We start from the raw sequence: 17,094 nt of genomic DNA on the forward strand, positions 1-17,094 counted from the left end.
TTTAATCATTAATTTTGTTAATGGATATATTTTTAATATAATTCATGTAAAAAATCTTAATTTTCTCTAAAACATAGTTCACTTAAATGCTTTCAAAATAATTCTTAGATGTATTACTTTTATGTTTATTATTTTAATTTCCAATATTAACATGTAGAAAACAATAAATTTTGTCCCAATGATTACTAGCACATATTCTGGAGGCGAAAAAGCTTTTCTTGAGAAGAAAAATTACTTCCTGTAAAAACTATAACTTGGATCCACACCAGATTTTAATGTACTCTAATAAAGTGAAACTTGTAGCTGGCTAAAATAAAAAGTGGGGTAAATGACATATTATAGTCAAAACGATATTATAAATTAATCCTCATATTTAGGAAAATGAACATTTTAAATATTATATATCTATGTATTTTAAGAAGATTTATGTCTTTACCTAAAGGAAGGCTGCTTCAGTTTTTGTTAATATAACAGAAAGAGCTAAGTATTCTGACAAAATGATAGCTATGATTCTTGGTTTTATTTAATTTTTTTACAAGATTATTGAATTACAACATACTGACAGTGGAACTGTTTAGTTTTAGTATAATTTTCTTTCTATGTACTTGTGTAAACCATGCAGGTTTGGCAGTTTCAGCCGAATGAAACCCCCCAAAATAAGCCTTGACCTAAGCAGCCGCGCGGCTTAGGGAAAAAAATATGCCACTCTAAGCCGAAGTCACACTTATGCCATCTGGTCATAAGCCCCAGAAAGCTTTGATTAGGTAGTTTTTTTAACAAGATTTAGCTCCCAAGCCCTGCGATATACAATTTAATAGTGCAATGGCCTACATTTTATACTGAGCTAAAAATCAAGAGAAATTTTATGTTCAAAATATATGAACAAAACACTTAATGTACCAGGTATGGACAGGATATTGGGCTGTTTATTACACTAGTCCCAAAAGTTTTATAATAATGATTGCTTATTCGTTGGCTTATCACCTTTGAGGACTTTAATAAAATTTTTATTGTTTCAGCTACTATTTGTAATCTACAGAAGGTTTTAATTTTGTGTATCGACATTGGAGATGTACATCAATTCATCGGCCATTGTCTTATCCTTGTAGATCCTTAAGTATGTAAGCAAAAATTATGCAATTACAATCTAATAAGATAACAATTTTTAAAAATTTTTGGCTTCATACAAAGAAAGCCTACTTTTTAATGTATAATTGTGGACAAAAACATTTTTAAAAATCAATTAAATTTCTTTTAAATTCTCCAAATTGAAAACAAGTGTATGTAGCGGGACAGAGTGTCTCGGAAATCAGCCATGTGACGTCATAAAATGAGGGATTATCCATCTCTTTTTTAGGGGTTTTCTTTCCCACTTATCCTCTCATCTCCTTCATTTTTATGACGTCACATGGCTGATTATTGAGACACTTGTTCTCGCTACCATTTGTATAAACTTACCCGGAGATGCAGGCCGTGACCGAGATTTTCTGCTGTTACCACTTGAGCACCTAAAAACAAAAACAAAAACATAAATTTTTGCATGCTTAATTATTATATTCATCTGATTTTTTTAATGCTGATTCGAAGAATCTCTATAACTAATTCCTAAACATGTAAGTATGTAGTCCATAAACAGTGTTCTGTATTTAAGCAGTTTTGCAACAATTTCCTTACAATTATGCATAGACTTATATATTTTTATTCTTTTCAGTTCTGATACTCTACAAGTGTTAATGTTAGTTCGTCCTAAAGTTTTAGAGCTTCGCTTTAATGCATGTTGTCATCCTTGTTCCATTAAACGTGTAGCGAGTTCAGATACCCTCATAAAATAGTGTTCCTCAAATTTTCTTATAATCTAGTTTGATCAACTTTAATTGTTTTTATAATTGCTTATTATTTTATGTTCCATAATAACGCAAATTAAATATACTTAGTAATTTATTTATATTACAATCGCAAAATTAATTTACTTAATTTATTGTCAAATATATATTTTAAGAAATAGGTACTAATAAGGAAATAAAATTGACCTATTTTTGAATAAAAAGTGTTATTAAAAATCATTATAACCAAACTTTTAGTATTACCAAGGATGACAACATCCATAAAAGCGAAGCTCTAAAATGGTAGGACAAACGAACATTAAAACTTTTGGAATGTCAGAACTTACTAAGCAGAATATAAATGCATACGTCTAAACAAAATTGCAAGTAGATTTGTTGCAAAATTTCTTAAATACAGGATACTGTTTAAGGACATACTTACATTTTACAGACGGACTTACGGACCGACCCTAATTGTAGAAAAGCTTTACTTTTTAAAATGTATGCTGCTGATATATAAGCATACGACTTAATGACAAATATTTACAGGTGTGCTATCCCTTTCGCAAAAACTGTATCTCACAATCAAATCATTACACTAGCAAACTGCAGGACAAATATGGTTTGCTTTACAATGAGGCTTCTTGTTGGTCCTTGTAGGGAAGGTTTTTAATGATATTGGGTAGGGTATTTCAACCAGGTAAGATAAATAATATCTAGAAAAAATATCATTTTTCTATTCACACACCAACGACCTTTAAAAAAAACCTAAAACTAATTTCATATTGCTTGTATTATATTCATAATATGACTACTAATATGGGACAAAGAGATTGATAATCCCTAATTTTTATGACGTCACATGGATAATTTTTAACACAATTTGGTCTTTGTCCTAATAAGGCGGAAGTGACGTCACACCCTAAAGAGGTCAATAAATTAGCAAATTTATTTCGAGTGTGTAATTAGCCATGATTGAATATCTAAGAGCCTGAGGGATATTGAGTCTTGATAATGATTTCAGCTTGCAATTTCCCACAATTGCCTGCTCGAGCAAAGAACCCTCCAACTCTAATTTGAAATGAATTGAAAATAAAGGGGGTTGGGGTGAGTTTTGCGTTTTTACCTTAGGTTATGTAAGGTTAAGTTAAGTTAGATATAGTGTAAAGCCCCGCAGGTATTTACAACGCCGGAGTGGATACTTAACCTAACATAACCTATTTTAGCCCACCTTATATGTTTTTTAAATGCCTAACCCCTTTGGGGGGGGCTTATTTGTACATTCATATCTTTTCCTAACCTAATCTGTATAAAAATACTTAATTAAATTTATATTTTAACACTCCTGCGTTTGTTCACTCCGACGTTTGGGACTCCTGCGTTTGTATTGTTTTAATTCATGATTTTTTCATTCTTTAACTTAGAATGCATATCGGCCCAGCTTTAGAAACAATTAGCAATATATTTAATGTGTGTATTTAACGATGATTGAATGAGGTATTTCTCTTCAAATAATTAAAAAAAATAGTTATTTATACAATCAAACATACAATAGATAGAGAATTAGAACATTAAGAAACTATTGAACTCAATTTTGTGTATATTGCTCTTATATTGGTGTACAACCAATTCTTTGATTGCACAACCTTAGTCTGGAAGTTCTAACTGTGCATGTTAATGAGTTGCACCCGTTTTGGGCCAAGGCATTCCCCCTACTCTAACTATTTATGTCGCGCACCTGACATAGCAGCAGTAGAAATTATGACTTTGGTTTTGGCGCGGTTTGGTTTGAAATTCAAACCTTAAACCTTCCTTACAACGAGAGGTTAACTTATTATGCATACCCTTGTTAAGATAAGTTCTTATATTTCTATTTTTATTTTCTTCATACTTTTATGCCTGCTGTTTAATGGAAGCTTCCTATTGAATCAATCAAAATAATTTGTATTTATCCTTAACTAATGAATCAATTTTGCAAATAACAGCTTTTTATACTCATTGCACATACTATTACTCTTGGAAAGGGATTAATATTGTGGAAAAATATTGAACAAGATTATTATTTTTTTTATTAAAAATTTGAAATGTAAAAAAAGCAAACTGTCCCTGTATATGTAAGATAGCGGCTACTCCCCTAGAAGCGCCCAGGACCAATAAAAAGTGGGGGGAGTAGGGGGTTGGGATGAGATTTTAAATCACCGCCTTGAATTTTATCTTAAAAGAAGAAAGTATAAAAACATGTTGGCAAGGAGAAAATTTTTATCAAATCAGAAAAAGTGGCTGAGAAACCCAAGTCTTTTATTTTGTAAAATTTTTTCATACTATTCATTAGTTGATTATTATTAAATAGAAATTTCAAAATAGATATTATTAAGCTAAATTAAGTATTGGATAAAATATACAATTTAGAAAATGAGTTGTCATTTGTCTCTGTAGTAATCAGGTCAAAAACTGACCTCAGCTTTTGCAAAGTAATAAGGATGACACATTTATAAAAGCAACATTAACACTTGTAGAGTGTCAGAACGAAATAATCAGAATATAAATGTATAAAAGTTGAAATAAAATTGTAGGTAAATTCGTTAAAAAACTGCTTAAATACAGAATAATAAATAAGAACATATTTACATTTTTTGAATTGATTATAGAGATGCTTCGCCTATAACATCGTACTTCGTTGTCCTAGGAATCAGATATAATCGGATTATTATATGAGTATTATTATAAGTACTACAGGAATCACCATGCAAAGTTTGGAATCGATGGGAAAATTCTAAGTTGTTTTCATTAACGAACAAAAAATAATACAAAACCAAGTATTTTTTTTATTTAAAAGTCTTAAAGCCAAAACACATTTATACAATTCAAAATAAATGAGAATAATTACTACTTAGGTATACAAAACTACTTGATTTATATAAGATTAAAAAGACTATTATATTGAGATTAAAAAAATTTTCATGTTATAGTGTTGAAGGTTAAATGAGCATTATCGCTAAACAGACCAACAAAGGTGACTTGTAGAGTAGCTTCACTACAGAAAAAAAACTTATGTCGATGGTTTTAGCATAAATTATTCGTGGTAAAACATGAAATACACACACAAACATTTAAACTAGCATAACACAAACATACAAAATGCTAATTTTTAGAAATCTTTCTTCCTTCTATAAAGATGCCGTATAAACCAGTTAATTTAAATTATGACAAAAATTAGCAAGGAACACGGTAGAAAAAGGATTAAATTATAAATATCTAGGACATGTAATTCTTACTTGGGATAAACCATTTCTGAATGCTATTAGGGTTAAATGTCTACACTCTGAATAGCCTAAAACCTGACTAGAACGCTAAAAGGCCTTTTTGGAATTTTAGTATACCTATTTTAAAGAAAACAAATAAAAATGACAGCTTGATGGTTCTTGACTATTTTGTGAAAACACTATTTAACTCTCAAGAACTATGATTTGAATAATGTTTATACAAATCTACATTTATTTTTCAACTTTGAAATAGCAAACTTTATGAAAATTTGTATTTATAAAGAAATAAAATATGAGAGAAGAGTTAAACTTTTGATAAGTTTGAAAAATTAATATGAAACATCCATGTAGGTATTCAATCAGTACGTCCATTATACCCCCCAAAAAAAACTGAAAAAAACACACAAAAAAAATATTTTTCTAAAGAAACACTGCCTAATTTATTGACAAGAGGTGGTGTATCTAATTACGAGCTAATAAAGGATATATAATACTTGGATATATTGACAAGGGAAACTTTTATGTCAATTAAGGTTGCGAATGTGACCTCATTTGATGGTCAGTTAGTTTATTCAGTAGTTGGGTAGAGATATAGTAAATGGGGTGGATAGCAGGTATCTTTATTTTAGCCAGCTATAATTATCACTTTGTTCGAGTACATGAAAATCTGCTGCAACATCTAAGTAATTATATAAAGATTTAGTACTTTTCTAACAAATATTTCATTCTTGTGTTAGTCTACCAAACACAAAGTTTTACTGTGGTATTAATAAACTTTTGAAACCCCTGTGTACAGAGCTCATTGCCAGGGATAGAATATGGAAGATTAATTGATCTTCCGCCAATGATGATGCAAAATAGTATGTTTCTAAACAAAACAGTCAGATCCTCTTCCAGATCGCATGGATACAAAGGTGGGTAAAGGGAGAAATAAATATTTTTGGTACAACAAAAAATTGGGAAATTTAAAATTCTAAATGGCATTTGGGCTGCGGCAGTAGCTGATTTTTTAAGTCGATGGGGAACCATATACGAAAAGATGTCGAATAAGATTAAGATAGGGATAAAACTATTTAAAAACAGGCCTTCCCAATTTCAATTTAAGCAGAATGTGTTGACATTTTTCTACACCCCCCTCTGAACATAAATTTAAAGCTTTTGTTTGAAAAAATATAAAAATAACTAACAATAAGACAAACATAATTTTCACACAAAATCTTAAAATTAGAACATTGTGATATTAGTGTCTAGGTTGACTGATTTTAGCATATTATTATACAGGAACATGTACAATGTCTCTGAAAAACAAATGGTCGAACAGAAAAGGTAAAAGCAAAAATATTTCGTATTTTTTTCCTTATTGATGAACATGGACTACAAACCTTTATATTTCAAGACTTTTAACAGAGAGTCCTAATTGAACATTTTAAAAGTAAAGATTAAAATTTGGTCAAAACAAACCATGAACCCACATTCATCCCAATGAAATGATGCTAAAGCAGTAGCGTGCAGTATGGGTATGTAGGAATGTATTAACTCCCCCTGCAAATTGACATTTGGAAGGCAGGGATAAAACAATGGCCGATAAATAGATGTACATCCCCAGTGATGGTACTAAAAATTATCCCTTCTGATGATTAGAATTAGTTATTGAAACGATTTAACACTCAACTTAATTAAACAACAAACCAAAAAATGAAGTTCCTAAAGTTGTAAAGCCATCGAATAAGAAAACGATATTACAAAACTAGGGACTAGTGTAATAAACAGCCCATTGTCCCCTCTCTCTATACAGTTAGAAAGGTCTACCCACCCTTTATCTTACCCTACTGGTTTCACATCCCCTAGTAAGTCCATGTGCTAAATCCTAGGTATAAATAATTTTTTCTTCAGAAAATGGGTCTCTACGTCATGTAATATATTCCATACTAATTAATTCTTTAACCAGATTTAAAATAGGTCTTAATGAGTTATGGATGACTATTTTTCTTGTATTGCGTTTTAGTTTTGTGAAAGTTTTTAAAAGCAAAGCTGCTCTTAAATGAAGTTTTAAAAAGTTTATTATTTGATTAAAGTATAGCGTGTCGGAAGTGAGTAATCATAATAAGGCAAAATTATTAATTTATAGTATTTAATAACCATTATGCATTTAGTACATTTCTTGAATGATCAAAATAATCCAAAATACACTTTTGTATTATTAAAAATGGAAAATGTATAAAGAAGAATGTAGAAATACATCCAAAATATTAAATGAAAAATTACGATCAAAATCTCTAAATATCTTTCCTTAAGTCTAAGCAATACTTGAAAAGTGTAGCAAAGTGAAGCTTTTAATAGTGCATATGAAAAATGACGCCATACTGGCCTTTCATTGGCCAATTGAAATGTATATTGGCCTGCCTTTGGTAATCTAGTCTGTTTATTGGACATTTGTATAGTATGACGTCATTTCTATGTATGTATGTACTTTAAAGAGCTTCTGACAAAGTTTAAAATATTTCGCAATTTGAAGACTTACGGCGGTTTCTGAGATATTTAAGTGTATAACAACATAGAAAAATATGCTTCTATTAAAGATACTTAAAGGAAAAGAAGAATCTGATTTAGTTCTGGGAAAATAGAGATAGGTCAATGTGAGATTAATTTCCCACAAAAAAAATCGGCATAATCTCCTTTGATCCTAATGGGTCGTCAACGACTCCCCCTTAAAATTTTAAATAAATGGATTCTTTGATCTTTGCTAAGTTTGTATTGGTTAAAACTTAAAAGAGCTTAGCATATCAATAAAAAAATAAATAAATTAGAATCATGCAGAAAGGGGGGCTGAAATGGATGATCCCACCCCATTTGAAAATTAAAGATACACCGACCTAGGGGTTTATACTTCGATAAAATAGGTAAGGGTGGTTTTAAGGTCATAGTCACCCGCTACCCCCTTTCCCCTTTCTTAGAAATAATTATGATGTGAAAAATATGATTCTATCTATTCCTTATTATTTTTTTTGTCTTACTTATATGGCCTGTATGAAAACAATGTGTAAATACACATTACTGCATACATCCTACTTTTCAGGAAACTGCCATTTGGGAAGAATTTTTTTTTTATATCAATAAAATTTGACTGTATATATTATTGTTTTATTTTCTATGTATGTACGTACACCCAAGAATAATAAATCTAATCTAGATACTCCTAACACGATATTATATCATCCTCATGTAAAAACACTTTTAATGCTTCTGTTATTATTTATCTTTCATTGAGCAATCCCTGTATATCTCTCTCTATATATATGGCAAACTTTACCAATAGGAAATATCAAGAAAAACTTAGATAACCCTGGATGACAAAAATATACTCATGGGTTTTTATTTTTTTTTAGTGTACATTATTTTACAATAAGATACTTAATTGGTGTGCACAGAGTTTTGACAAGGGGGGGGGGGGGCTAAAAGTCAACCGAAAATTTTGACACCCCCCATTAAAAAAATTGGAAGTAAAATTATTTCCATTGATGTTAATGTTTTAAATTAAGTGTAGGTAGAATAATTGACAAATCAAATATTAACTTTTTTATTGTCAGATTATTGTTAATTTTTTTGCGCATCAAAAATGCCCATGTCTATGATTATCCTTTCAAAATACTTTAATTTTGTGTTTGACTTGTTTATTGTTTGTTTCATCCCAGTTCGTCTGGAGACCAAAAATTTACAGGCAAATAAAATAAGTTTGCACATTTTTTTTCGCCAAATTTTGCAGTGAGGATATTCTACAAGTCACTCATGTAGGTTGCATAGCCACTTGTATAAAATTAAATAAGACTGTATATTTTTTTCTGTATTTTTTAAATGAAAGTTTGTTTGTAGTTTATGTTCGTCAATGACAGTTTTTTTCAGACGTTTGTTTCCATTTTCGGGGGGAGCGAAGCTATGTTCTTTTAAAATTTCTATTACGGCGTGATTTGCTTAAACTAATTTTCTCCTTATCATATCGTAATTATAATAATATAAAGTTTTATAAAAAAGCTTTGCTATAATTTTGCTCAATAGTTCTTGCATCTGTTTATAATATTTTGTACTTTTCGATTGAAAAGGCAGACAAAAAATCACTAAAGAGTTTAATTTTACACAATGTAAGCAATGCTATTTTAATGTTTTCCATTTAAATTCAAACTTAAATATTAAATTCTTTAGAATTTTCATTAGCAAAAAATATTTGATGAGCATAGCTATGTGTAAATTTTTGCAGATTTAACCTGCTACATTTTTCTAAAGCCATTAGTAAACAATTATAGAATCTTAACTTTAAATACATCGTTCAATCTTTTCTGCAAAGTAATTTTAAGAATATTTGTATCTTTCTATGTAAATTAGCCAATAAAAGTTTAAAATATGTAAATAAAGAATTATGACAAAAGTTGGTATGCAAACATAATTCAGTGCATTTCATATATTTCATTTAAAAAAGTATAAAAATTCTTTAACCTTTATATTAACTTTTGCTAAGTAAAAGATAGGATTTTTTTGAAAGCATGTGAATATTTCTTTTTATAGATTATAAAAGCGAAGCGTTTCTATAATTAGGTTCGGTCCGTACGTCTGTCTGTCTGTAACGATTTAATATTTTATTTAATTTGGGCATGTTAGAATTGTCCTATCGATTTCAAACTTTGCAACAGTTAGATACGAATTACAAAGCGTAGCAACTCTATAATCATCACCGGAATGTCCGTATGTTCATTTAAAATATGCTAAATTTTATATTTATTTTACAACATTTTTGTATGATATAATAGATAATAAAGACATTACCTTATCGATTTCAAACTTTTTATGACGATTTATATATCAATTAGATAGAACTCTATAATCACTACCAGATCAATAATATTTAGTTTTTTACCCCAAATCATAAACCAATTAACACTGCCGTATTTAAGTTATAAATCCACAAAAAAATGAATCTCTTACCTATGATGGTTAGTATGACAAGGACAATGATGTCTTTGAGGAGGAGGGCTGGGAGGACTGTGTAGACTAGTGTGTCCATGATGGCCGCACTCGTGGTGACCTCCACCACCTCCACCTCCTTGCTGACGTCGCACCAGGCCAAGCACAAGGTCGTACGAACTAATTAATCGTTGGAAAGTTAAATTTTAGGCTTTTTTAGGCTCTTAAAAAATTCACCTATATACAGTTGGACCGTCATTTTCATTAAAACGTTTTCTTTGAAGTTGTATATTGGTCTGTGACTGTCAGTCTATGGTCTGTAACGCTTGCATTGCATTCTTTAATGACAATTTTTCCAGTATGGATTCGAAACCGATTAATATCCGTCGGATAAGAACCGGTCCTCAGCCTTCGGCATTTTGGGGCTTGCAAAACTGGTTTTAATCTTATAATTTTACATTTTTATATCCGTGTAAATCTGTTTATAATACGATGCGATAAAAAAAGTATTTTTCATCTTTTATATAATCCTAATTTGTTTTGTCTTACTGCAATTTGTTCAAAATATCTATATGTAACAATCACCCCCCCCCCTCTAAAAAAATGCTTAAAATACTTTTTTTTAATTTAGCTTCTCTAATGTCAAGCCATATAAAATTAACTATCCTGTTAAGATTTTCACTGCTGGCAAGCCTGGCCAGAGCGGCCTTTACGTGTTCGTCCTGCCCGTGTTTCTCCTCGCTGTCAACCTGAAATAAAACATTTTGTGTTAATGATGATAACATTCAACAGGGTAGACAAATATGACCTTAAAACCTTTACAACAGCTGTGATTCAGCAAAACAATTCCAATTGAAATTGCTTCAAATTTGAATATTTATATGGCGTAATATTTGCGTAAAAATTGTTTTGTTTTGGTAGGAATTTGGAGGGGGGGGGGGGGGGAGAATCGTTTGTCAGAATACTGGTCCCTTGTCACTGAAAACAGCAACTTAATGTTTTATTGTAGTTTAATCAAAAAAGGTTTAATTATGTTTAGATGTACATACAGGGTGCGCCACATAAATCCGGACTTTTTTTAAACGGCCATAGCGCCAAAACTACTTGACCAATCAGGACGTTTGACCCCACTATAAAAAGCTTAGGTAATGACCTTTTTGCCCATGAAAATCTTTGAACGATGGAGGACGTGTACGCCGAGCTGGCCGCGCATATGTTCAACAAGGCAGATTCGAATTGCGCAGATAAATACCGTGGATTTATGACTTAGGCCTACTAAATCTGACCTCAGCCCATCTGTAGGTGAGATGGACTAATAAAACTTGCTTGAGATACTATCAGATACCTAGTGAAAACACTAGAAAAGACTAGAGATCTCTATCCCAGCTGACTTGGCTGTAGTGCTCCGACAAAGTGGATCGTGGTAGATTTTAAGATGTCAAAAACGTCAAAAATCTTGAAAATTTCTCGGTTCTTGACTTCAGGGGCCCATATGGAACCTTGAAACTCGTTTTAGACTATGTATTGCGCTGATAACCCTATCTTAATTTTCATGTTATTTTTAAAAAGGTATAAAACGTTGTTCTAGCTTAACTGTGGCCCAAATGAGAGCCGCCGTGTTAAAGAGTAGCTTTAAAGATGGGTTAATTTGGATCCTGATGTTACTCACTCCTTAAGGATATGTGGCCTCCCAGCAGCCCCTATCTTAATCCAATGGACTTTTGAGCCTGGAGCGCCATTAAAGCATGAACCAATAGACGCGCCCATACCAAGAAGACCTCTCTCACTGCTCCTATCATGGAGAACTTCGCCTGCTTGAACAGGGACATGGTGACCAGGGTCGGCGGGCGGTTCAGGGGGCGGGTAGAGGCGATGATTGAGGCTGGCGGCGATTTTATTGAATAATCTAATAGTCATATACCTAGTTTGCTTTCCAGTTTTTAAAATTCCATAAAATCTTTAAAATTGACGATTTTATGTTCATTTGTTTAAAAATAAGAAAAAGTCCGGATTTATGTGGCGCACCCTGTATGTCTTCCTGTTTTTAAAGAATAAACAAGGATGACAACATCCATAAGTAGCGAAGCACAAAAATTGTGGATGGGAATACGTAGAAGTAGATTTAAAATCAATAATAGATTGATTGGAGAAAATAAACATAAAACCTTGTTTTATTTTGTATGATGAAGATGGTTAAAGTAAATTACATACTAGATGCACTTGCACATAACAATGCAATGGGAAAAAATATTTTGAAACTGTTAATGCAAAGAAGTTTTAAAATTGGACCAAAAATGCCAAAGATATGGGGAAATATATCAACATATAAAAATAGCCAAAAACCTGCTAAAAGGCAGTTTGGCCGCCATTGTTTCTTTTCATAAAACGCCAGAAATTTAATTTTAATATCTTTAACTGAAAAATTTATGAAAATTGAACCATAAACACCAAAGATATGGGTAAAAATGTGAAAAATATAAAAATAGCCAAAAACCTGCAAAAAGGCAGTCTGACTGTCATTGTTGTTTTCTTTAAACGACAGGAAATTTAATTTTGATATCTTTAACTAAAAAAATTTTGAAAATCGGACCATAAACACCAAAGATATGGAGAAAAATGTGAAAAATATAAAAATAGCCAAAAACCTGCAAAAAGGCAGTCTGACCGTCATTGTTCTTATCTTCAAATGACGGGAAATTTAATTTTGATATCTTTAACTGAAAAAATTTTGAAAATCGGACCATAAACACCAAAGATATGGGAAAAATTTGGAAAATATAAAAAATAGCCTAAAACCTGCTATAAAGCAGTCCGACCGCCATTGATGTTTTATAGTTAATTGTGCTCCTTAATGATGGGAATGTTGTCAAAAAATTTCAGCTCTCTATCTTTTTTAGGAGCCGAGAAAATCACGTTTCCCCCAATTCATTAATTACGGACAGACGGACGGACAGACGGACGGACAGACGGACAGACGGACGGACGGACGGACATTGTGAATTATAGAGTAGCTTCGCTACTAAAAAAATAATTTCATGGATGACATCTACAAAATTCTTTTCAAAATTAAATTTTAATTGTAAACAAGGGCTGGGTTACTGACTAATCAAATTATAAAATAAATGAAAAGGGCAAGAATTATAAAACAATAAGAACTTAGATTCAAACACAATTATAGTTCCTGATACGGTAAAATTGGGGAAAATTAATTTTAAGCAAATAAGCTTGTTAAACTGTATTGACTTTTTAAAAAATGTAATGCTTCAGTTTTGGTTTCATAATCTAAATTCACTTGTGTCCCTTGTGTAATTGAAAGGATTTAAGGATAAGACAATGGACGATGATTAAAATATTCCGTTTGTAAAGTTTAGACCAAATTCTTCAGCTAGTTTTATAGTTTTAATAGTTATTTATCGCATCGTATTATAAACAGCTATCCACTGACATCAACTGACATGAACGGGTTCTTATCCAGTGAATATTAATCAGCAGACACTCCAAACTCTCATGATCAAATAAATAAAGAAACATGGGGGTAATATTAACTTCTCATCCATAGCCTAATCCCTTTATCCCTATTGTAATAATGCAACTAAATTCTGGTTAAAAAATGCACTTCCTGTGTCAGCAAACTATTTTCAGTAAAATTGATCCTCCCAGTTTTTTAGACACGTAATTTGTGTTCTACATCACTTGATTTCCAATTCTTTTATATGGTTTTCCTGATAAAAGTGGTTAATGTGTTCAGACAAAAAGGGGACGGTTACCATCATAATTTTCAATTTAGTAAATCAATGTAAATGGCTTTTAAAAAGCACGCTCATTTTTGCCGCGCTAATTTGTAATAGCGATTTTTCTTGGGAGGTTGGTTGTACATTCCCCAAAATAGTTATAGACCTTCCCAGGACCTATGAAAGGCTACACTGTAAAGGAGCACCATATCGATTCAGCGATAACAGAGATCCTTTGGTACAGACAGACAGACACATAGACACACAGAAACAGATCCTGTCACATTTATAAAATAATTGTGGATGTATTTGTTCTTGTTCTGTATGAAAAAGATAATTAAAAATTTGGGTGCAACTAGAATTGTTATTACAGTTTAGTAACACAAGGAGAGTAAATAAATTGTTTTGATAACAATACCTGCCAAAATAGCAAGGTCATTGTATCGTTGGTACGGTTAATGTATCAAATCTATAAGTTTATTTTGTTATTATTATTGGAATTGCGTTACAAAAGTTATTATATCATATCCTTATATAAAAGTAACCGGATCTGTATGTGTCTGTACAGAAAAATCTTCCACTGAACAGATATGGTTCTCCTATACAAAGTAGCATCTTATAGGTCCTGGGAAGGTTTAAACTTTTAAGGGTGTGTTACACTTTATGATTTCCGACTTTGTTTAAGTACTTATTGATATTTGGTATTTTAACTACTTTAAAATTTTTTATTTTGCTTCCAAGTATCATAAAATAATTTTTAGCTCTACAGCTAAATTCAAATATTTTACGTGATATTTCATTAGCGTAGCTTTGATATAATTAGTGTATGTCTGTCTGTCTGTCCGACCATCCATCTGTGATTCCGTCTAACAATGTTGAAATAAAGATTTAAACTGTATTAAAGTAAATTTTTCTTTTTCACAGCAAAAATTTCCATATGACAATAAAAATATGGTAATTTCTTTTTTTTTTCATTGATAGCTTAAAAGTATTCATCTTAGTCGTTAATGATGCTTAATGAAAAACTCCCTTAAAAATGATAAAATAAATTAAATTTATATGCATGTTTCTGTAGTTAACTGCTTTTTGATTAGGCAAAATGTCTGTTATTCTATTATAGGGGACCTTCTTTTATAAATGAAAATATGGGGCGCGGTTGTAAAATAGCACAAAACCACCCAATGATAGCATCTGGGATTTCTTACTGCTCAAGGCTTTAAAAATTTGAAATTTACATTTTATAAATATTAAGAAACGTCAGTCGAGCCAAGAGTGCGATACTGACACATATAAAGTTGAAACAATTAATCAAAAGATGGTTTAAATATATACTTTCAGATACCCAAGGTTAAACGTAAATGACAACATCCATGAAAGCGAAGCAAAGCTTATGAACGCAATTGAAAGTAAAGACGTAATTATGAATATGCTTTGCTTCTAACACTGTGTCTAACCGTTCCAGGAATAACTATAGGAAAAATCTAAATGAAAAAATGTTTATCAAAATATATTAAAATTAAAAAGAACGAAATGATTATATAATTTACTTTTAATTTTTGCCTGAACATTAAAGGAATCCTCATTAAAAAAAATATGACAAGTGATATTCCTAACGTATATACGAACAAACATGAAATGAAGAAAAGCTTCGCTTTTACTAATTATAATTTCTCCTGTTGATATATCCTATTTCTGCCTAATAATCATTATATCCTTGTAAGGTTTAATTCTTACTATATGCAGTCACTAGCGGCTACGCCCCCTAGAGGCCTCTAGGGGCACTTGAGGAGGGGGGAGTCGAATTTGATAACCCAATTTCTTATTTTAGATTTTAAAAGAAAAAGTAAAACAAAAATATTTTTTTTTTTTTTTTGGGGGGGGGGTATTTTTCATTTTCTGGGGGGTTGGGGGTGTCCTACCCCCCAAGAAAATAGTTATAAACCTTCCCGGGACTTATGAGAAGCTACCATGTTAAGAAGAACCCGATCGGTTCAGCGGTTAGCGAGATCCTTCGAGACACACAGATACACAGACAAACAAACAGACAAACATCCTGTTACTTTAGTATAAGGATAAATGGATGAGTACAAAATTTAAATTAGTAAAATGATGTCTTTCAGTCTGTCTGCCGAAGAATCGAGCTAGAGAATGGACCAAAATGGTTCTTCTTTACAGTGAAGCTTTGCATAAGCCAAGGGAAAGGTTATAACTATTTTGTAGGAGGGTACATATAACATTTTCTGTCAAAAATAATATTTAGAATTATTTGATAACTTCATTTTTTTCTTGATCATACTAACTTTAAAGATAATAAAGATTTTTACCCAAACAAGTCAAGACATTGAATGGGATAATTATTCTAAAATTAAAGATAAGAAAAAGTAACAGGAAGAGTTAATTTAACATTAGAGTAAAACACTAGACTGAGAAAGGGTTAAATAACTGTATCTCCCCATCGTAACCGTCTTGTGCAACCTTCCTATTGGGTCATTGAAAATCAACCATTGTTGTCGCTTATATTAACACAGCCAAGTAGCAGAAAATAATTTAGAAGCAGACGAAAGAGGTCTTAAAAAAATGGAGGGAGGTAGTTTTCTGTATATACATCTATACTATAGATCTGTTAATTTGATCAAAAAAAATAAAGGGACTTAATAAGAAAATTAAAGTGAATCAACTCAGTTGAATAAAATGCGGGGTAATAATGAAATATCTTTTGGCTAAAGGTCTCTAGGGGCACTTGTAGGAAGGGGGGGGGGGGGCTGCAAAAGCCGCCGCTCAACTTTCAATTTTAGTTTTTTGAAGGTTTTTAAAGGAGCTCTTTATAGGGGAGGGCCGGGGGGGGTTTAGGCGATCTTTCTTGGAAGTTAGGTGGTACATTCCCCTCAAATAGTTATTAACTTTCCTTTGATATAATAGATGCTTTTTTGTAAAAAGAAATCATACATGTAGGTTCACCGTTTATCTAGATTCGTACACACACCTAGACATCCTGTTACTTTTATATAAGGATAATTGATAAATTTTTTAATATTACTTCCAATCCTTGATGATAATGAAGATGTTACCTCAAAAGACCTGTTCTTTAGTTATTTACCACACTGGAATCACGGTAACTACTAGGTTTATGCTAGTCTAATTCTATGATGTAAAATTATTATGACAAAGTGACCCTAGAAACAACTGCTAGACATATTTTCTTAGGAATATATATTTAAGGTTGGGGACGTTTCTTCTAAAAAAAACGATTAGCTTTTAGTTTTTGCAAATGTTTAGCTATAGAATTAATAATCGCAGTTTTTGCATAATTTGGAGGAGTACTAA

General features: G+C 31.4%; 1 protein-coding gene across 1 annotated transcript in view; it reads right to left on the reverse strand.

Moving 5' to 3' along the window:
* The window catches only part of LOC145312171 (uncharacterized), a 150,908-nt gene that overhangs the window by 26,898 nt on the left and 106,916 nt on the right, over nucleotides 1-17,094 (reverse strand). The window contains exons 3-5 of the mRNA XM_080151358.1: nucleotides 10,706-10,788; nucleotides 10,061-10,219; nucleotides 1,459-1,508 (exon numbers count right to left, since the gene is read on the reverse strand). Coding sequence (XP_080007484.1) covers nucleotides 1,459-1,508; nucleotides 10,061-10,219; nucleotides 10,706-10,788 — 292 coding nt within the window. The remainder of the gene's footprint in view (nucleotides 1-1,458; nucleotides 1,509-10,060; nucleotides 10,220-10,705; nucleotides 10,789-17,094) is intronic.

Source organism: Acartia tonsa, chromosome 2, assembly GCF_053477335.1.
Source record: "Acartia tonsa isolate MP-2025a chromosome 2, ASM5347733v1, whole genome shotgun sequence".
Classification (NCBI taxonomy): Eukaryota; Metazoa; Arthropoda; class Copepoda; order Calanoida; family Acartiidae; genus Acartia; species Acartia tonsa.